Here is a 21995-nt window from a genome sequence, read left to right on the forward strand (position 1 = left end):
CGAGCCTGGCTCACCGCACCCCCAGTTTAATGGGCAGCCGCTGCATTTTCCCGTTAAACTGTGGTTTGTGTGGCCTTGGGTCAGGTAATTGTGTTCCCTATTATTTGCTGTTTTCTATGCTGGATACTTTTTCTGCAGAGGGTGTCATTTCAGAAAGATCAAAATAATTCAGTGTCTGTTTCTTAGGTTTCTGCTTGCTTTCACTCCAACTTTCAGACCACTGTGAACGGCGAACATTTGGCAATGAGGTGAACCACTAATTGATAGCTTTCCCCAGTTAGACTAGGACAGTTTATACAAAAGGAATAAAATAAACAACTCAGTCAGGGGAACAGCTCCTGAGTGAAGCTCAGCCTCCTGGTCTGGAGCAAAAGCTGCTTCCCCTGCTCTGCTGAGTTACTCCTGGTGATGGGGCTCACCATGTGGCTTTGCCACCGTGTCTGAGGATACATTTAAACAGGCATGCGTTATTAAGCACATTTTTTTTTCTCAAAATATGTTGCCAGAGGCTGTGAAATGCTCCATACTTCTCTGGCACCCATGGAAATCTTTCGCTACCCGCCTGAGCCTGTGGTGGCAGGCAGGGAGGGAATCAGCTCTGTTAAGGTTGCTAATCTTCACTTGAATACAAAGAATTTTTTTCCTCCAGGGTTGTAGAAGTTGGGAAAAGTGGAGTGTTTTGCAGTTTTGCTCCAAGGAAGGGACTAACCTCTAAGTTACAAACTGCTTTCTGCTGGTCTGCTGCCGCTTTGGTTGCTTCATCACCTGGAATGAACACCCCTGTCTTTGGCTGGGAACCCCGAAGCAGGACCATCAAAAGGAAGATGTGCATGGATGAAGTGAACAAAACAACAGGGAGAAGACCTGTGGTGCCCAGTGGCAGGACCAGAGGCAATGGGCACAGACTGAAACACAGGAGGTTCTCCCTGAACATCAGGAACACTGTTTTATTGTGAGGGTAACTGAGCACAGGTTGCCCAGAGAGGCTGTGGAGTCTCCATCCTTGGGGACACTCAAAAACCATCTGGACACAGTGCTGGGCACGTGGCTCTGGGTGGCCCTGCTTGAGCAGGCGGTTGGACCAGATGACCTCCAGAGATGTCTGTCAACCTTCACCCTCCTGCGATTCTGTGGCCAGCCCTAAGACGTGCCAATTGTACCTAGGCTTGAGAAAAGTGAAAATCTGGTGGAGAGGCTAACTCCTGGGTTTTGTTATGATGTCACCTTCAGGACTAAAACTTCACAGGGGCTTACAGATAAAGAATGAGGAAAGAAAATACAGAAATTATAGTGAGTATAAACATTAACTGCCAGACAGAAAACTTCCCAAAATGGCTCAGCTGGCTATCAGCTGGCCTGTGGGCCCCAGGCTCTTCAGGAGGGAGCCCCACTGGGGCTCAGTGTTTTAGGGTGATGGCTGGGGCAGGGACAGCCCCTGGGAGCCCCTGCCCTCAGCCACCACGCGCTGGAGCCCAGCCTGCTCTGCAGTCGAACGACGGTCTCTTCGGAGGGTCAGTAAGAGGAAGAGGATCCTTTGTTTTACCAGTGCGGTCTGTCAGCGCGGGGAATTGTTGGGACGGAGATCAGCCCCCTTTCTTTCTGAAGTGAGTCAGGAGGAAGGAGCCAGCTCCTGACCAGAGCTGTCCCACGCCTTCCCGCAGGGCTGGCGAAAGGAAAACCTGCCTTCTTCCACCCTCAGGACAAAGCCACGGGGGTTTTCCAGACCAAAACCTACTCAATCAGTACCCTGCAGTGGCACAGGCTACGATGACTTTCTGTCGGAAAGCGGGAGCGGGCCAGGCTCCTGGGCTGCACCGAGCGGTCTGTGCCATTTCCCGGTGCCACGGGTGACCTCAGCCCTCCCTCCGTCCCTTCAGCCTCTCTCCCTTCCGCTGACAGGACGCTGATCGCTGCTGAGATGTTTCCAGCTGAGCACAGGGTTGCACCTTAGTCATTTGAGCAAGCCCCCTTCCTCCCTTTAAAGTTTTCCCATGCTTAGTTTGACTTTGTGTCAGTAGGAAATGACAAGTCATGTCACTTTTTTTCTTTCCAAGTGTTCCATGCTACTTCACTCTACCTAGAGGCACAGCGGCTGAGCGGGAAAGCACAATGAACTCATGAAGTATTACCAATAGGAAGTGACATTTTTCCTCCTTTTGTTCAGTAAATTCCCTACGGACTGCAGTTAAAATATTGGAGACATTTTATTTAAAGACAGGAAGGTTGTGTTTTCAACTTAGATACATTTCTGATTTACTTTTCTGTCTGACTGAAACCAAATCTGACTAGTTGGGACAATTTTCAAGTGAAGATTGTGAACTTCTAAAAAAAGTCTCAGAATACAGCCTTCAAACAAGTGCTGGCTCTAAACCATGCTTTAATATCAGAAAAATTAACACAGCATTTCACTTTGGCAGTAAGTGTTCTTAGCATGTGTCAGCTTTGAGAGTCTTTTATGAAAGCAGCCATCTTCAAGCTCGGGCTTCATGAATTTGGCAGCATGGGTAGCAGCAGAATTACATCTCGGGCAGGTATCTTCTGCTGGTTGAATGGCGACTGTGTCCTTAACAACAGGGCACTGAAGGTCTTGAACGCAGATTGATTTTTGCCCTTACATCATGCTCCAGCAGCGCTTTTCTCCCTAGGCCCAGCCTTATCTGGGGGCCTACTGCTTTGAAAAAGAAGGGGTAGACTTGGAGAGGCGCTGTGAAGACTCTCCGCGCCGAAGCACGCCTGCCTTCAGGTGCTGTTGCATCACAATCAAGAGGACTGCTACTCAGGAAATCCAGTTCTCAAACCATGAAAATTTTCACCAAAGTACCGGGCGCTCCTTTGCAGGTTGGTCTCCAGACCTCCCAGCCCAGAGAGAGAGAGGCCCTTCTTTACGTTTCTCTTCCAAGTCATTGCATCGAGTGGACTCAAGCGAGCAGAACTTAACCCCCTTATGACCAGGATCGCTGTTACTGGAGGAACAGGATTTATTAGGGAAAGGTTGGGTTAAGGAAACTGCAGAAAAGCTTCAAGAACCTGCGTTTAATTTTGCTTTGCCCTGCTCATGCTATTAATAATACTCTTATTTCTCATCAACAGGGCACGTTCCCATGTAATTTATGAGCTGCAACAAACTGGCTGCAAGTGCCGCATCCTCACACAGAAGGTGTTTCTCCACGTTGTGCTGCTTAAATAGCTTTCTCCTTTTTTAATATTCCTTAACCAGCATATGGCAGTTGATCCCAAATTACAGTGAGAAGTAATCCATAACATAACTTAAAACTATGAAAGCTTGAAAAAGTGTTTTTCACAGAATGATTTATACTCAGTCAAGGGTTTGAAACTCTCCTTTTATTGCATATATTTCTTTTTACTTTACAAATAATTATACGCACTGATACAAATGTTCCTTCACAGAAGGTACATTTCTTTTTTTAAAAAAAAGGGCTAGGGCATCATCCAAAATAAGTAATTTATTGTTCGTTAATATAAAATGTATTCATATTTCTAGGAAGTGTCATGTCCAAACCACTGTTCATCCAAATTTCTTGTATGATCTGCTCCCTGCGCTCTATCCTTTCCGCCAGTTCCGCCGCCTCTGCTGAATTATAACCTGAGTAAGAAGGTCTGTAAAGTCCTGCTATCTCATCCTGGGCATCCGAATCCGAGGAGTCCTCCTCCTCCTCTTCCTCCTCCTCCTCCTCACTTTCACTGTTCTCGTACACTCTGGCACTTTCTGGCACCAAGTGATCCTTCTTTCTGTGCAATTTCTGGAAGTCATTCGAGCATGACACGCGGATCACCAAAGCACACAGCGTGAAGATTAATCCCACACAAACACTGGACATAAATAGGAGAGCGGCTCTTTCAGGGTGATCTGAAATCAGAAAGCCAGTGCTTAAACACTTCACAAACTCTGGTAAAGCCTAGCCACAAAAAAAATCAGCTGCCATTACGTAGCCGTGACGGTGAGGGTGCTTGGGGGCGTGGGGAGGCTTTTTCTGCCATGGACCAAAACCACTCTGCACTTGCAGTCTGAACGCTGCTGTCTCTGCCTCTTCAAACTGCTGTGCAAAAACCCCAGCCTCTTAATAACATTACAAAATATCAACATTATCCCGTCTTTTTATTAGCAGTGTACTAGGATTCTCAACCAGCTACCAGAAGTATACCCTTTTTTTTTTCCCCCAGCCATCCTGCCAAAACGGGCCTTACCCTCGTGAAGAGGGGGCACGCGAAGAGCAGTGCTGGGCTCCATGGAGCCACAGCAGCATCTCCAGGCCAGGCTGGGCAGGGAGCGTTTTTCTTCCTTGATGCAGCCTGAGATCACTTCTCAGTACGGCGACGAGCGAGACAGTGTGGAAATGCCCTTTCTCTCGGGGCTGTGAAACCCAACCCTGGCTGCTTGGGATGTTGCTGGGAGGGTGCTGGGCTCTGGGGGTGTGGGGAGAGCTGCCAGGGGCAGCTGGGTTTCGCGGCAGGGACAGTCTGTCTCGCCATGCCGGCAGGCTGCGGCCGCCCTTCGTGCTGGCGGGGAAGCCCTTGCAAAGGCCATGGGACGATGCTCAACAGCTACGTGGTTCTTGCCATTTTCTAGAAGAGCAGCAATCTTTGCTCCAGAACTGCTTCTCGACATCAACCTTTGCTCGCTTTTGAAATTCATGACTTTTCCTGTGGCATTACAGATCTGGTGATCACAAATTTATTTGCCTAAACAAAATTTGCCTTACTGTTGCTAAGTCACAAAACCTGCAACGTCCCACACCAGAGATGGCTGTGTTTGGGTGGTTGGTTTTTTTTCACTGCTCCTCGACGATCCTTATATGTGTTCAAACCAGCATTTCCAAAAATGGAGGTCTCCGGCGCTGCTCCCAGATCAGGACCAGGTTTTCAAAAATACTGAGTATCCGACCGTCCCCACTGAAAATATTCATTAAAAAAATATCTTGGCTGCAGTCTCTGAAAGAGTTTGGATCCTTGAAGATGGAAAATATTCTATAAATATCAATTCTGCTGCAATCGTGCCATCCAGAGGGCTGTGATTATATTGTAATAATACTGTTACTATAAACACGGGATTACCAGTTGTGACCTTCTGAGGCGATCATCCCTTTTCCTGAAATGCCACCATCAATGAAGCAAACAATCTCAGCCTCATTTTCCTACCTCTGATGTATGCAAATGTAGCCAAGGAGTTGCTAACAATAATGCCATCTTTCTTTGGAAGTCTTGATTCCTTTGGGTCAAGGTCGACACCTGCGACATGAGGAGGGAAAGCAAATTCAATCATATCACAGACGATGAAGCTACTAAGCTGATACTCATCCAGTAACTTCTGAACTAACAAGTCTGTCTAAAACACAGGCAGGCCAGCGCCGTGCTGTAGGAAACTTGCAGAACGTTGGACCAAAGAATGTTTGATAAATTAGAAAAAAACAAAAGTATAAATAACAAAGTATTGAAAATATTGATTATCTCAAAAATGGCAAAATTATTTAAAAGAATCTATTACCAACTGAAATCCCTTGCCTATTCCCATTAAGCCTTCTGAAATAGTTTATTTCCATTAAGCTTCGCAGCTCTCAAGTGGACCTCCCAGCCCAGCCACCGCAGTACACTCCCGTTACTGGTGGCAGCAACTGTGTGTTAGCCACATCGCTCGAGTCGCTTCTAAGAAGAGCGGGTGTTGGCACAACTCCTAAGAGACTGTTCACCCTGAAACAACCACAGTTTCACGTTTACTCTTCCCACGATTCAAAGATAGAAGACAGCACGCTGGTTCTGGGCAGGTCTGGACGGGTCACTCGTTCCGCAGCAGCGCTGTGAGAGCAGGACCGTGCTCGCGCAGGTCCCGTCCAGCTCCCAGCCCGCCACGCTGCTCTCCGAGGCACAGAGCAGCTGCTTCCGCAGGGTTCCCATTACCTCGTCCCACCTCCCTCAGACCAAGCTCTGCAGTGGGGAAACGTCCTGTTTCAACCAAAGACGAAGGAGAGCAGCAAACCGTCTTTTTTTGATGGTACGTACTGTCGTTCTGTTTGACGGAAGACTTGCTGTTGGTTACCAGGGGGTTGACAGCTGTGAGGATAAATTTAGGAACTGAAAAGACGAAAGACAAATTGTGTCCTGTTAGTTTTAGGAACCAGACCCCCAGGTAATTACCAATCCCACTGCTAAGCCTGGCCTTATTAACTGGGTTTCCGAGGGTGGTACCGAAGGGATCGGAGCAGGCGGCCGTGTCTGGAGCCAGCGCAGGCGAGTGCCAGCCCTGCTGGTGTGCAAGCCGGTCCCCGGCGCTGCAGCCAGCCTGCGCTTCCTCAGTGGCCCAGAGATGCTCGCTCGCACCCAAAGGCCGGGAGCGCTGGCAGGGGTGCAGCCCCAGGCAGAGCTGCGCTGCTTATCCCCACCGTACCACCCCTGGCCGGGGCTGCTGCCGCTGCCTTGCCTGGACTTCTGCTAACCTAGTGAAAGGGCAAGCGCAGCAGGCAGAGCGAGCCTGAGGGCTGGGATGCACAGGTAGAGAGCTGATGATTTTCACCTAAGGATCAGCGAAGCACCAAAGGGGACAGACAACCCTGTGGTTTCTGACAAGGGATGAGTTAGAGCAGCTCTGGCCCTGTGACTGGATCCACAGGCCAGCCCACGTGGAGCTCGAGGAACATGAGTGCAGCTGCACACAGTGCGGGGACCTGTCCCCTTGTCTTCTAGCCCGCAAGGCGTGTGCCAGCCAGTGGGTAAGAGACAAATTTGGCCTGCAAATTCTGGACTGGGCTACAGAAGGGTGCTAAACTGCATCTAGATACTGTTTTTCAGTGAGGATAATTCACTGTAATTCCCAGGGAAATGTTTATAGTCTTGTGTGCCATCCTCTGCAAAGCCTCTGAGACAAATGGTTGCCAAGGAGGGAGGTTCTGAGGATAGGAAGAGGCGCACGGGACAGGAGTGGGCCACTGCTCATTTAATTATTTTTTTCCCTTGATAAATTTTCACACTCTTCTTAAAATAACTCAAAGAGCTAAAAGCAGGTGCGTCATGCTGACACTGAGAGCTCACATACTCTGTATCAGATGAATGGGCCCTTCAGATACCCAGATCTTGGCACCCGCTCCCTCCACTGTGTGACGGCAGACTGACTGATCTTCAGACTGATGTGAAGGAGGGGAAAGAGGAAGAAATTTCAAGTATGAAGCTCACCTCTATGCCCCATAGAATACATTTGCCAGTAAATAGCATTAAGGAAAGTTAAATGGAACAGAGGAGACTGAGGTTTGGGGCTTAGCATAGTTTTCATTTGAAAAACAACTAAAAATAGCACTTCTTTCTGAGCAGAACTTGTCTTTGTGTGTGGGCTCAAAGTCATAGCTGTTTCCATTCCCGATGAAGGAATTTTTTGGGACTCTGAGCTCCTGTTTGCAATAGAAGGCCAACAGAGATAGGGGAGAATGAGCTCATTTCTATTTTGGTTTATACCTCATCGTAATTCTGAACTGTTTTCCAGCGGCAGAATACTTTTGTTGGTGCATGAGGCAGGCAGCGAACAGGTTGGTTTGTTCTGACTGCACTCCGAACTTGTAGACCTGGCTGTTACGAACAATGCGTGCGTGTTATGACCGACGTCCTGGGAGGACGCACCGTCCCCAGCGCCTTCGGGTGACCTGAAGCTCCTATCGCACAGCCTGGTGCTCAGGCAGGGCCTCCTTCACCTGCGCAGATGCTCCTCCGGCTCCCCTCCCAGGGCTTTGCTTGCTACAGGACCGAATCCTTTCCCCATGGCTTCCCATCGCGTTTGAATAGCTATTTAATATGCCTTTCAAATATCTGTTGTAGAGGGATGCTTGATTCAAAATGGCAGGGACAAAAAAGGCTCCTGACTGCTTGCATTGTTAATTTTTGTTATGGCTTCACTTCAGACACGAGGACTTTAAGTAGGATAGGCTGCATCAGGTCGCTGAACGGAGTAACTGGTACTAGCACGAGGAATTTTTATCAAGATAATCACATCTATACTACAACTTGTGCCAGCGCTACTTTGTCAAGTAGAGTTGGAGTCAGTCACCTACCACAAGCTGCCAAAGGCAGCCCACAGATAGATTTTGAATGGCATCCAGGGAGTGCAGATACAACCCGGGGTGTCGGGAGCTGTGTTTCCTCAGGGAGGCTCCTGCAGTCCAGCCTCAGCAAGAACTGCGAGGCGTCACCCCGTGCAGACACGAGATGATGCTGGGCAGGTCATCGGGGACACTGAGACTGCGTGACACCAGCACCTCCTGGCTCCTGCTAAGTTTTTACTAGCAGGAATTAACTGCAAAAATAAAATCACAGCCAGACACACTAGCCCTAAATGGTTGCTGACTACTGAGGTGGGGAGTATGATTTTTTTGCACGTTCCTGACCATGATGGAAATACTTTCAAGTGTGGCACAGCCCTCGGAGAACATGGTCTGCTCTTTCATGCTCCTGTCGCTTCAGGGGGAGGCCTGTTTACCTCAGCTTGGGAAGCATCAGGTTAGAAGGGAGGGGGAAGAAAGCAAAATGTCATTCTGGAAGATGCCCAAACTCTTCCCATGTTCACTAGATGATCTGTAAAATAATTGGACCTGCAAATCATTGGCTAATGCTTCAGATTGCAAGCTCAGTAGGATTTGGCAGAAGAAAAAGTCTTCAATATGTGCCAGCAACGCACAAGAACACTATTTATTACCCACGTGTTTTTGCAAAACCACTTCACTAAGTAACAGAATGCATAACCTCACTGCAAACAAACATACACTGGTTTTCCAGTACGCAGATGTGCAAGAAACAACAATCTAATTATCCTTACTCTAATTAAAGAGAATTCCATTAACTCATTCAGAAAGTTACTACAACAAGAAGGCAACTGCACAATAATACAACGTCTTAGTGCAAAGGCAGATCTCCAGCTCTCTTCAACAACACGAAGCTGAATTACTGCAATGCCTCTCACCTGACAACAAACTCACGGGAAGAGTCAAAAAGAAAATCTCTCATGCCAGCAAGGAAGCAGCCAGGGCTCATTTTCCTCTGATCTTCAGGTACACGGTGATCTGGTAATCAATCCTACACTGCTGTTCCCAAAAGCACGTCTCGGATAACCTGTGCCCTTTGGCCACTGCTCACTAGAGCTGCAGCGAAAGGACTCTGTGACGTGCCCCCGCGGAGCCACTGCTGCGACCTCCCGCAGACCAGGAAGAGCCAGAAAGGAGCAGGGCTGGCAGCTTTCCAAGCGGTGCACAGTAAGCAGAGCGGTAACTTGGCGAAAAAGCTTTTACGCATCCTCTGGTTGAAGCAGAGGCTTGTGAGAGACAGTCACGCCCGACCCTCACACTTCTACCCCTCAGCTAGCCAGCAGCACAAAGCAGAGCCTGTGCGAGGCTTAACGAACGTGCAGCCATTCTAAAAATGTGCAATACCAAAATAAGGAGCTACACTGAAGTTTGGCAACCACTTTTCTCTCACGTTTATTGATATTACACCTTGCTGTCCCACAGCCTTGCCTTTTGAGAAAAAGGATCGTAGGGAATTCTGCTTTCCCCTGATGTAAACATATTACTCTCTGGTAAAGAACATGGAAAACTGTTTCCTCTTGCCTGAGGAATGAGCTGAAGCAGGCTTCGGTCCTGCAAGGGACGTGTAAACTCAAACCTTTACTTTTAGTGAGACTTTGCCCATGAGAAAGGAAATCCCTGTGCAAGGCTGAAGGCTGTAGGTGTGCTCACGTGAATCAGATTTCAGGACTGGGCTTGTAAACAGTGCTTCAATTATGCTGGACTGCTTTACCTGCACTGATGGCAGGCAATGCCAGGTTTTCCTAGCTTTGTTGCAGGTCTGTTCTGTGGAACAGACTCTTATTTTCATAGTATTTCTCAAAATACTAAAACACATACTTAGTATTTTATTGTTAATTGCATTTTTATGGGAAAAAAAAAAAACCTCTTAACGCCACAGTTTACATTAGGTGCAGCTCTGCCCATGGTGTTGTTTACACATTTTGGTTGTTCTTGTATGGCTATGTCACAAACTTCCTATGTTAAATGGAAAGGGAGATTTAGGAAGCCTCTGCGTGCACGTGTGTGTGTGTCCATATGCGTGCACCACGTGGCATTGTTTTGCTTCGCAAGCAGAACGGGGGCTTTAAAATGATGATGCATTTGCTCTTACCACATGCATAGCTGACGTTAAGGTATTTTGTCACTCCAGGTAGGCACGGACTTCCAAAATCCCGGCTAGTGACAACGATTTTGCATCTCTGTTTCCCATAACACCTTTTTGATAAAACTTCCAGCGCAGAGTAAGACAAACAGTCTGAAAGAAAAATACATACAATAAATACACAACACTGGTGTTATCAGAAGTGATAGCTGCTACATGCGTGACTAGAGATACAAATCTGCTATTGATTTCAGGCACACGTTTGCCTAAGCAGGATTTCAGAATTAAATATTAAGATTTGTCAGTGCAAGGAAGTCAGCTGCAATGAAAACGTGAACTTGCAGCAAGCTAGCTACCTCATGCTGACTTCCAGGTGCGTACTACAGTTGCAGTAAATTCATGCCAAGCTCCAAACGAGATGCCCAGTATAAGATCTCTATGTTCCCTTCATGATGACTTGGAAAAAATAAGCACATCCAAATAGCTCTCCATCTATTCCATCTCAAGATGAGTGTGCAAATCAAGGGAGGTGCAACACTGTTTGCAGGTCTTTGTCTTGGTCCCTGGGTTACTGATTTGACTGGATGCCTCATTTCAGTTCAAGTCAGGTGAGATCAATTTTTGTGTGTTGCAACAGCCAGGGCTACAGTGAAGCTCGGTGTATTAAAGGTAGCTTTTGATTTATTATGACTGGCGCTGGTAGGAGCCGTTCTGCAGTGGCAAAGAGGTCAAAATGGGCTCAATATTTAACCACGGAAACATCTGGCTTCTTCCTCCCACAGCAAATTCCAGGCTGTTCTAGTAAGGCTGCCACCAAGGGCCAAGTTTGCATGCCTAAAGCAACCTCAACGGCATCAACACTGCACTGCCTTCATGCCCTAATTACATGAGGTAACCCACACCATTTTCAAAGCAGCCTAAACTACCCCTGACTTTGTGCGGACCAAGAGAGTCCAGATCGCTGAACCTCTCCCTGCGGACTGAGCAAAACGCATCTGCCGTGTGTGAAAACCTGGCTTGCTAACATCTGCACTTGGAGTTCGGACTTCTTTATTCAAGACTTAGGCCTTCTACCACAATTTATAAAAGAATAAAACTTGGTTAGTAGGATTTTGCACTGAAGCTGAAATTCTGAGCGTGGGAAAGTGTGTGCGTCAGACAAACCTTAAAAAATCTGCTTTAAAAAAAGAAAGAATGTCTCTGTGATTAAATTCCCAGTATCCACATGTGCTAAACTCCAAACCACAAAGCAAAAACACTGCTTAGTTTTGGTTTCTAAACAACGTATGCAGAAATGACAAGTCTGGGGTAAGTTCTACTCTTCTGAAGCCGTCTGCTTCCAGTCAGTGTTACCTCACACATTTGGTGACTTTCTGTGGATGATGGACATTTCTCACTCTAGTCTTCTGAGGCAAGGACACTCTCAAGGACTACGAACATGTTCCTCTGGGCACTAAAACAGTCCTTCTTCCGATAATAAAACTCAGACAAGGATGGCATCTTGTCACCTTCCAACTGCTGAAGCTCCTTTGTGCCTCTTTAGGGGAAGGAGAAACAGTGTTTGCAAAGACACTCCAAAGGTTCCCCAAATCAGTCTGGTTTGAAAAGAAAGAGGAGGTTTGAGACTAGAGTTGTTGACAAAGACAAGTGGCATTCAATATGTGAAAATGGGGCAGATTTGTGTTTCTTAGAGCCAATTTCCTGACACCAGCATGAAGTCAGTCACATACTGGAGCGGAGCCATCAGGAGATACTGGGCTGATCTGTTTCTTTGGCAAAGGGTTTGCAGGTTACCTTTGGACACGGATTTTTGGGAGAGCAACTCTTCCTTTGTCTTTTCAGAGACCTGAAATCCTAATGTCCGTGTGTCCTGGGAGGCTGCTGGGCAGGCAGGGAAGGCTGACCTAAAATATTCAGTAGTTCTGATTAAGTAACTTAGCTGTTTTAGTTTACTCCCTGGCGATTTTAGAGGAGTAAGGATATATTTGGGTGGACATTTTAGGCAGCCAAGTAGCTTATTTTGGCAAGTATGAAAACAACTGAAGAATATCAGGAGGAATTATCTGATGATTCATAAACGAATGGCTTGGGAGCACAGCAGCAATCTGGCAAACTGAATCATGTTTTCCACAAAATTTCCTGCCCTGGGAGCAACTCACAGTGTCTTAAAAAACAGGAGGCTGTTGTGCTGATGGTTTTCTACAAATTCAGTGATACAGTGAGTAACCTGTTTCATTCTGCCTTTGGTAGATGTTTCCTCATGTTTCTGTCGGAGTTAATAGCTCCTTATCATCTATATTCATGTTGGATTTGGCTCCCCTACCTGAGGACCCAGTCGTCATATGCCTGCAGGCTCTTGGCAGGCCAGTTTTTGGATATCTTCCCAAGGCTTGCCTGGTGTCACAGGTGAGTAAATGCAAGGCTGGCTTGCTTCTGCAGGACAGCACAGAAGTTAACAGGAAAGATCTATAACAAAAAAGTCCTTATTTAACAGCTTCCTATGGTCTACCAAGATTTGGCTTTTATTGATTCAGTCAAAAAGTGCTCAATTTTTTTCTCTCTGGTTTATGTGTGTCCTTCCTATCTCCCCACTAGCTCTCCCGGCAGCTACGATGCTAGCTGAGCAATGAGTTCAGCTCGGAGGAATTCTGTGTACTCAGTACCGAAGGCCACTTTTTCAACATCTTGCAGCTTCATCTGTACAATCTCCCACAAGCAGACATTAGAGAAGTGCATCTGTGCCGAAGTCAGAGGAATCAGTGTGTGCTGAAGGGACGTCCAAGCTAGTTTCAGCCACACTTGCTTGGGGTCTCACAGCAATCCAGCTGCAGCAACACAGAGCTCATGCTAGGAAGAACTTGTCCTTCCTCCTCGTCAAGCACCTTATTGCGGTGTCTGAATGAGAGGATTCAGTCAGTGCTGTGCTTTGAGTAAATGAGTGAATGGCCCCACTGAGCGGTCATGAAGAAATCACAAATCAGGAGATGAACATAAAAATGCAACGTATCTTTTTTCTGAATATCTAAGTGAGCTACACATATGTTTATGGGGCTTGCTAATTTGGCACTGTATGTTTAAAATAAACTGCCTCTTGAAAGGCACTTTCCCAGCGTGCTAGAAGGCTGGTGGCGTCCACCAGCAGTGGCAGAAAAGGCAGCAATGTGTGGCTGAGAAAACACTCCGTTCTTCACACTTTTCTCCCAAAGTTGCCTGCTGCACACCAAGACTGTTGGTGGATCTTTTGAACGCAGACACTTGTATGGATGGTATGGAGATACGGGTGTCAAGAAGAGGTTCTTAACGCAGTAACAAACTATCAAATCTGACTGCAGCTATTTAACAGTTAGAGTAGAAAGCCTTGTTTCTGGACGAAAGGCTCTTTCAGCTCCCTCATTAGCTTTGTTTAGGAAAGTTTTGGCATGCAAATGACACACCATAAATCATGCAAGCTTTAATGAGAAGCAATTTGTCTTCTGATTTCTTAAGGCTTCTCTCAATGCAGACTTCTCCCTTTCTTTCCACCCTGCCACACAAGACCTGCAGGTGATGGAGCCGCCAGAGCTGGCCTGAGCATCTTGTGCCAAGCTCTGGCAACAGAGTCCTGTCATACCCTGTCCAAACATTACTAATTGCTGTCTTCTCCCACATCATTATGCACAGGGTGAGCCTCAAGACGTGGTGGGTAGGAGATGTGCCTCAAACGTAGATCCACATGGCACGAAAAGCAATGTACTGGTGAAGGACCAGGGCACTCAAAAGAGGAATCCCTCCACAGTTTGTCACTGGGGCGCAGCCGCTTCTTGCTTTCATCCCAAACTGCTGGCTTGCGGTGCTTTGTGCTTTCTGGGCTGTGCCCACCCGCAGAAGAATAAGGAGCTCGCTTTTAAAATCAACTGAAAGCAAAGATTTCACACTACCAAATTGAGGTGGCTTGTGCTTTGTGGAGCCCAAGTATCAGTTCTGGGGATGCGAAATGACAAGGGGAAACTATGGAGTTTGGAGCAAGCTATGGCTGCAGACTCGTAAAGAAAGTTACCATAATAATATGGTAATTTATGCAAGAGCATGGCACACAGGGTCCTGCCTATGCATCAGAAAAGGACCATCTGCACCACTGATTCTAGCAAAACTACACAATATCATCAACAGCACTGAGGAAAAGTGTTGCTGACACCTTTAGATTCCAGGTCCAAGTACTGTCAGTAAATAAGAAAGTACGATACACTAAAAACACTACTCACTGCCAGCACAGGCCGTTCCTTAGAAGCGAGTACAGCACCGAGGCTTTCTGAAAAGCTGCACCCTCTCTCTCCCTCTCACTGCAGTGCCTGTCGTGAGGCCCTTGTAAGCCTGCATGAGATTAGCCCATTGCTTGGTGTTACTTACAAGCGGCTCTGAGTTCAGAATTCAGTCTGTAAGTATTTTGCAGGAAAAAAGAACCACAACTGGTCTTTCTCTCCTTCTTGCACATGCATATACACAGAGAGGGGGATCCATCTGCCGGGACAAACACTGAGGGCAAGAGACAAGCGGAGCCCCACGCTCACTGGTGGCAGCAGGAACCAGACTTCCTCTGCTCAAACGCTCGTCGAGTTGTTTCGCACCATTGGGGTCTGCATGTACACAGGCAGGAGTTCCCTGGGTTAGTTTAGACTCAAGTGCCAACTGTACTTTCCCAAACAGTTCAAAAATCTAAACTAGAAAGTTTAAACTATACACAAGAAAACCCCTGAATTGCTGGTAAAGAAAACATTAATGGATGAAGTGATGAGTGTTTGAGCATGCTTCAAGCAACTTCAAACAGCTGCTCAGCAAAACATGACCTTCCCTGTTCATCTCAGCAGAAAGTTAACCGGACTCTAAAAATGGTTACTGCTCTCTTCTTCCCTTCAAGCAATCGCTTCTCATCCTGCCACTGCTTTGAACACCGTCTCTCTTTGGGGACCTTTGTCTTGACAAGAGTGTTTGGGGCCAAGGGGTGCAATGGCTCCTACTGGCACCTCTGGGGGACCAAAACACCTCCTAAGCTTCCCAGTTTGCTCAGGCTGACATGGACAAGGAGCTTTTTGTATCTGATGTTTGCACACAGAATGAGCTGAATTAAGGATTTTTGTGTTAGAAGCAAAATTGAACAATTTTATCCTTACTTTTGCACCCACAAAATTCAGTTGAATGTTGCCCCCCACACCCACAGTGGCAAGGCACTAGTGGCAGAAGCTGCACAGGGAGATGTGAACGTACCCCACATTCCTAAGCCCTGGTCCTGCTACAGAGCAGCACCTCTGCATCCACCCCACTCACACCATCCCTCTGCCTTCACAGCTGGAGCACACCTGCTCTTTCATGGTATCCCAGTAAGAGGTTCTACGCTGTGTTACTGAAATAACTGCTCCACAGCCTCAGGCTTCTTCCATTCAGGAGCCTGCCATTTGCACAACTGCCCACAGGGCTTGTGTTTGAGATTGGTTCCACAGTTAGCTAGTAAATACATGCTAAGCAGATCACGCTCAGGAACAGAATGGCATACCCAGGCCTTGAACTAGCGATACTTGCAGTCTAGAAAGGACTTTGTCACCTTCTCTTTAGCAGCTCTGAGCTACAAGTTCTTGCCCCTTCCCCCAGCAGAGGACTGGGCTCAGCGTTTCTGTGAATTGACTAAGTGCTCTTTGAAGTGTACTTCAATATTCAGCACTTCCTAAGTTTTGGCCAGCTTAGATGGCTTGTGTTTTATGGCACCTAGAAGCCTATAGCTAGCATGACCCTAATAACTTCAAGTGTATAAGCATTTCTGGATCTGCCTAGAGCTGTTTGTACCTTGACTTCATTCACATCTGCTCTCAAGAGTCTTATACAAAGGACCGGCTCACCCTAGGAGGAGTATGTATCTCTTAGTAAGAGGAAGAAACCAAAAGCTTTTCAATCACTGTTAGCAAATAAGAGCTGTGGGCCCTTTGAATTGTCCACAATACTGTTAAAAAAAAAAAAAAGAAAAAAGAAACAAAAGGAATCACAGTCTCACAAAATACTGTTGTATAACAAAATCATGACGCCTTCTTGGGCTGGAAGGAACCCATGGGATTTTGGAAATCTCTCCTTCTTGCCTTGCTAACACCCCTTCTTAGCTGAATGCCACTTCACCGGGAAGAGGGGATTAGGACAAAACCCAGCCCCAGGGTACATCACGCTGCTGTGCAAACTGTGATGAGAATGAGCCTGAATTCTCCACCTCCCCAAAAGTGGGAACAGGTAAAGAGAGGGCTGCGCTGGAAAGGGCCCTGCCTTCCAGCAACGAAGATATGCACTTCAGGGCTCTGCCCATCATTACTGCTCGAGGAAGCTCACATCTGGCCAGCCAGTGCACATCCAGGTGAAAGTTCTGGGGAGGACATTTTAGCGTTCTAGCTTGCAAGCTGCAGCTAGAGCCGACCCACTACCAAGTACTTTCATGTATTAACAAGAGTAATTTATGATTTGAGAAGTGTTTGTTGACCCGAATCTTCCTTGTACTCTCTATGGTTACCTGTTCTGGCACAACTCTTCAGCTTACTTCGGCCAATAAATTTTCTCTTTCCTCATGCACATGTTAGTACAAATATAAAAGAGATAATATGTCAGAAAAGGCAACAACTCATACGAGAACAAACTGCTGCGGTTTCCTGCTTTGGTGCTGGGCACAATAGATTCCTCTAAGCAGAACCATCTGCTACAAAACTGCACCCAAAAATTTTTTCATGTTCTTGTGACGATTTTGATAATCTCAGTAAAATAGGGAAATTACTTTCTGTAAATTCTGTACAGTCTCAACAGTGCCAGTCATTTGAACAGCTGCAGAAGCAGGACACTGCTTGGCATTTTTTATTTTCCTGCAAAGATCCAGAAATCTTACAACAGAAATAATTCCCCTGTGCTTCAATGAACCCTGCTACTCATAGTAGGAGCTTACTTTGCAGAATAAAGTTTTTCCTGAAGGCAAAAATTTCTTAAAATGCTTGGAGACAAATTTTATGCACTGTCCTTTAAAGTGTGCAATGGTGGCCGCTCATTGGAACAAATGGCCCTGACAACAAGTCAGAGAGCAAGATCAGAGACATGTAAAAATACCGTATTTCAGTTTAATGGTGAAAGTGATAAAAAACTGGAAAAATGTTTTATAGGAAATTTCACATTCACTGACAAATCCTCCCCCTGCCCCAAAATGCACTGAACAAGATAAGTTGTTCTAAGTGCAGCTTTTTATTTCTGGTCATTTTTAACAAAAGCGAGAGCTTTGGGAATGAAGGATGCACATTACACATATAATTATGTATCAGTCTTGGGAATGAAGCAGTGCTGTCCTATCAACTGTGTACCACAGTAAAGAGTTTCTTATATTCAGTAGTTCAAACCCTTACCCAGATTCAAATCTTCTCTTTATCCAAATCGGAGCAGGGACTTGAACATATGTTTCCCATAACCCGTCCTGCGTGGGCTTTTTGGTTGGCATTGTCTCATGCTAAAGTTGTTCCACCACCTAGTGTAAGCAAGACTTCACTAGACCAGAGGACAACTCTACTGTAAAGGCTTTATCTAGCAGGGACGACACCATGATGCCATTGCTCTTCTGCCTCCTCTTATTGAAAATGGCACCTAAGTTACTTAAGTTACTTTATTAAACTGGCTCAGAAAACTAGTTCCAACAGGAATTAGTCATGCTAAATGTTGAGCTGAGGCTCAGGTTTCTGCAAGTGCTCCAAGGCCACACAGATATCACCAATACCAGAGATGGATTTATATACTCTATTTCCTATGTGGAGAAGTGCCTTTACGCTACAGAAATTCTATGTCTTCCCGTGTTCCCTTTGCAGCAAAGCTCTGAAAATCTGTCAGCTGATCTGATAGACTGTTCACAGAAAAGCAGTAATTCAGAACACATCTGTCTCAGTCCAGAGGTGCTGTTTGTCATTAAGTGCTGGTCAGCTATATTACATGTAACACGAGGTCACCAAAAACTAGAGAAGTATGTAATTAATTCAAAACCCAGTACTCCCAGCAGGGCCATATCCAGTATGGATAGATGTAAAACTCTTTAGCTCAACAGAGACTTCCTACACATACCATTAGGACCTACAGATGACTTCGCTTCTGCATAGTACTAAGAAACACCTCACAGTTTCCCTGTGATGCAGTGAAAGCAACGGAAAGGCTCAAGCACTGACTTTCGGCTGAGAGGCACAAATGTGGGTAGAAACAACAACCAGATGTGTGCTGGAGCAGACTTAGCTTTTGGTGCAAATATATACACGTATCTGGACTCTGATTCAGGAATGCATAGCAGCTGGAGTAAGTTTCCTAAATTGCCTCAAATCATTAAAATAACGTTGACATTCAAATTACTGATGCCTTCTCTGAGAGAAAGGTACACAGGCATTTAAAAAGTCTAATCATGCACCCACCCACATCTGTCTGTGCTTAAATAACCATATAAATAAGATTCAAGCTTGAGATGGATAGATCTAGAGTCAGCTGGATTTGGCTCCTAAGTGCTAAGTCTTTTGTGATAACTGAATGTGTATTCCCAAGCCACACAGGTGCTTTTGAAAATTATACTCACTGCAGAGGGTTACTGGCACCATGGAGGAAGAGGCCATGCACTTTCATTAAGTAATGGGAAATCTATATGAGGATCTACCCTCTATGGATCTACCCTGTGTTTGTCTCAGGTTTTGTGCCCACTCCTATTACCACAGTTTTAGGTTGCTTTACAGAACACAAGAGCAGCAACAGCCAGGGTGTGGCTCAAGAGCTGCTCCTATGCAGGGGTCCACAGCAGAGAGTTGGTTGCTGTTGCAAACTCTTTCTCTATTTATACTGGGAAACTTTATCCAGTGAGAAGGGTTTGCAGTATTTTGATCTGTGAACTGTAAGTACTGATATTATAGGCAAGCAAGCGACTTCCAGAGGTGAATGAAGTGCAAGAAATAAGTATGGTGGCAGCCCTTCTCAATCATCTGAGCTATCATTGCTCTGCTTTGAGTCACACACCAAGGCCATCATCATGAAAGATGTACGGGTCTGTCAGAATCCTGCTAAAATGTTTCCTCTACAGAACAGATGTGCATAGCTAAAGTCTGTGTGAAGGACCACACAAGACAGCCAGTGCGAAACATAGACCTGGCAATTTTAAAGAGATTCTTGTCTAAGGACACATTAAAATTTTCAGCCAATATATTTTTAATATCTATGCAACTAAATAGAAACACTGGCTTGCAGACAAATGGCTTTTAAGACTAATTATTGATCTCTTCTTGATGTGCAGAGATGCTTCTTATAGATTTCACTTGTACCGTGTTTCTTAGGAGTAAAGCTCAGCCTTTGCAGAGGGCTGGCATCAGTCAAACAAGGCCTTCCCTGGGTGGTATTAAGGGATGTGGACAGCACATCTATCTTGTGCTGACCTTCTCCACGTCATGGGAATTAACTTTCATGCCTTCAATGTCAACCACTGATCATATTATTCATACAAGCACCAAGCACCCTCACAAGCACACATTGCGAAATGTCTAAATTTATAGCAGCAACAAGGGAGTCGTCAGTCAGTCATTATCACCATTATCACCAGCTCAGACTATACGTTGAAGTCAATGACTGGTTATTGATGCAGACCATACAACTACTTACGATGTTTTGGGTTCTTTTTCCTATTCGAAAGGGAACGGCCTGTGTGTGGAAATGTTCACAGTCTGTGATCAAAGTAACGTTAATATTATATCAACGTTAATATATTGATTACATATTAATTACTAATATAGTGACATTAATATTATATATTGATATACATATTGGGATGCACCTGTATTAATAAATGAGCAGTGAGACGGGATGTTTCTGACACTGCAACAGTGCTCCACTCTGGTAAGTACAGTCCTTGCACTCTTCTGATGCCAACAGCATCCTCCCAACAACTCCCCATCACAGCTGAGGAGCTCGTGTAGGCCAGGGCACAGCCCCAAGAAGCAGTCTGCATGCAGTCATCCTGCTTTGGAGGGTAAGCGTTGAGTACTACATACATAGGCTGTTCCTGCCTGCTGGAATCTGTGCCACAGAGAAGTCCCAGATACATCTGGTTTACTAATACACTACTATAGTCTTGGAGTCTGGTCATACAACAGCACCTGAAGCAATGGCCCCTGACCTATGGACCTTATCTTTACAGTCTGCATTTCAGGCAAGGAAGAGCCAGCAGAAACAGAGGTCAGACTAGAAGGTAAGACAAGGTGTCATGACACTTGCATTGCCTAATCATTGTCAGAAGTTGGAGGAAGAAGAGAGGCAAACAGCTGATATTTGGTATACACCACCTAAGTTCAAGACAGCCAACAGAACTAGATTTTTTTATGTTAACCATACTAAGGACTGATTAACTACATCAAGGTTTATTACGCTGCTGCATTTCTTACTCTACGTTTCTCCCTTGTTCTGGGCAATTTGTTTGAGCTTCAGAAATAATCTCTCTTACGTTTCATCCGCTGGTGCTTCGAAAGTGCCATTGCCCCTGCACCTGAAGTTTTCTTCCCATCCGCTTCCCCCCTTCTCTGTCCACCCACTTGGAGAAGGTCTACCAACAGCATAAAAACATACCAAAGGGGGGGACGTGCTCCACTTCTGTCGAGCAGACATTCTCTTCGTGTGCCCATCTGCCATAGGTGGCAGAGTAGATGATCAGGAACTTGGACTCCTGACAGTGGAGTTTCAGTTCCTGGTTTTCACATGCTGATTTGGTTTTGTATTCAGCTAAAACAGAAGCAAACAACAATATGGTAGGATGAGGCAATTTACTCAGCTGGACTCTTAATAGCAAATAGCAGCATGACAGAAAACAGCTCTTCTGCATGTTCTGTTGCGAGTGATATGTGGCACTACTACAACCAGAGACAAAGCCAACAGCAAAGTGGAGTGTCTCCTCCAACTGAATTGTTCCCGTATGACTATCTAAAGCCTCCAGCTCCTTTTTGAAAAGAATTACAAAGTTAACTTTTGCCAATCTCCTCTCCCAGTGGAACAGCATCCCCCCTGCCCGCCCGATTTCCTGGCCTGCTTTCCACCGCCGCTCAGTAGGAGAAGCCTCATCCTTTCCTTTTGTCTCTGCTGGGACAATGTTGCATTCTACGCCTACTTCAGATGCCCGCCTGAGCGCTGAGAGCCTCCAACCACTCATCAATCATGGGGACGGCTGGCATCACCCAGTGCCACTGCGTACAGCACTGAGCGAGCGCCGAAGAATGGGAGGCACAAAGGCACGGGGACAGGCTGTGTACCAGGAGCCAGACAGCGCACTCAGCTATATTTGCACGGCTCCACCTAGGTCAGCGGGTTTCCCGGGGCGTGACTATCCAGCAAGGGCTCATTCGAAAGTTTTGCTGACACAGCAACGTGAATCAGGAGCCTGAGAAAAATACACCCCTTCCCTTTCTCAGTTGGCACAGGCACACTGGCAGGGCGCTCAGAACGGAGGTGGGGAAGCCAGTGAGACTGTCTTCCAGACAGCACGGTCTGACCCTGCCAGGGAACTGGTTAAAATCTGCCATCAGGCCAAGGAGGTCTCTTGTTGGCCTAAGCAGCCACTCCGCTTGCAGCATTTTACCACCTAAGTCTTCCTGGTCTAGGTACGGTGGCAAAGCTTTTACTGCAGATAAGGCCAGGGAGAAGAGTTTATTCTGCTCCAATTTTTTGTCCTTCAAAAATGTGAAAACAGGAAAAGGAGGTTCCTGAGCTGAGCAGGAGAAAAGGGAAACCTTATTGTTACTGAGTAGTATCCCTGCGAGTGGAGTGTGGGTGTTGGTGCTAGGGGAACTGAAGAG

General features: G+C 46.2%; 1 protein-coding gene across 4 annotated transcripts in view; it reads right to left on the bottom strand.

Moving 5' to 3' along the window:
• Positions 1–2446: 2446 nt before the first annotated feature.
• The window catches only part of EVA1C (eva-1 homolog C), a 40791-nt gene continuing 21242 nt past the window's right edge, over positions 2447–21995 (bottom strand). For 2 of the 4 annotated variants that reach the window (XM_075432897.1, XM_075432899.1), the window contains exons 4-8: positions 20776–20928; positions 10168–10311; positions 5914–6087; positions 5158–5247; positions 2447–3868 (exon numbers count right to left, since the gene is read on the bottom strand). In XM_075432897.1, coding sequence (XP_075289012.1) covers positions 3465–3868; positions 5158–5247; positions 5914–6087; positions 10168–10311; positions 20776–20928 — 965 coding nt within the window. In that variant the 3' untranslated portion in view covers positions 2447–3464. The remainder of the gene's footprint in view (positions 3869–5157; positions 5248–5913; positions 6088–10167; positions 10312–20775; positions 20929–21995) is intronic. The other 2 variants (XM_075432908.1, XM_075432917.1) reach the window with 1 other exon arrangement.

The sequence above is a fragment of the Opisthocomus hoazin genome, chromosome 1, assembly GCF_030867145.1.
Source record: "Opisthocomus hoazin isolate bOpiHoa1 chromosome 1, bOpiHoa1.hap1, whole genome shotgun sequence".
In the NCBI taxonomy this organism is placed as follows: Eukaryota; Metazoa; Chordata; class Aves; order Opisthocomiformes; family Opisthocomidae; genus Opisthocomus; species Opisthocomus hoazin.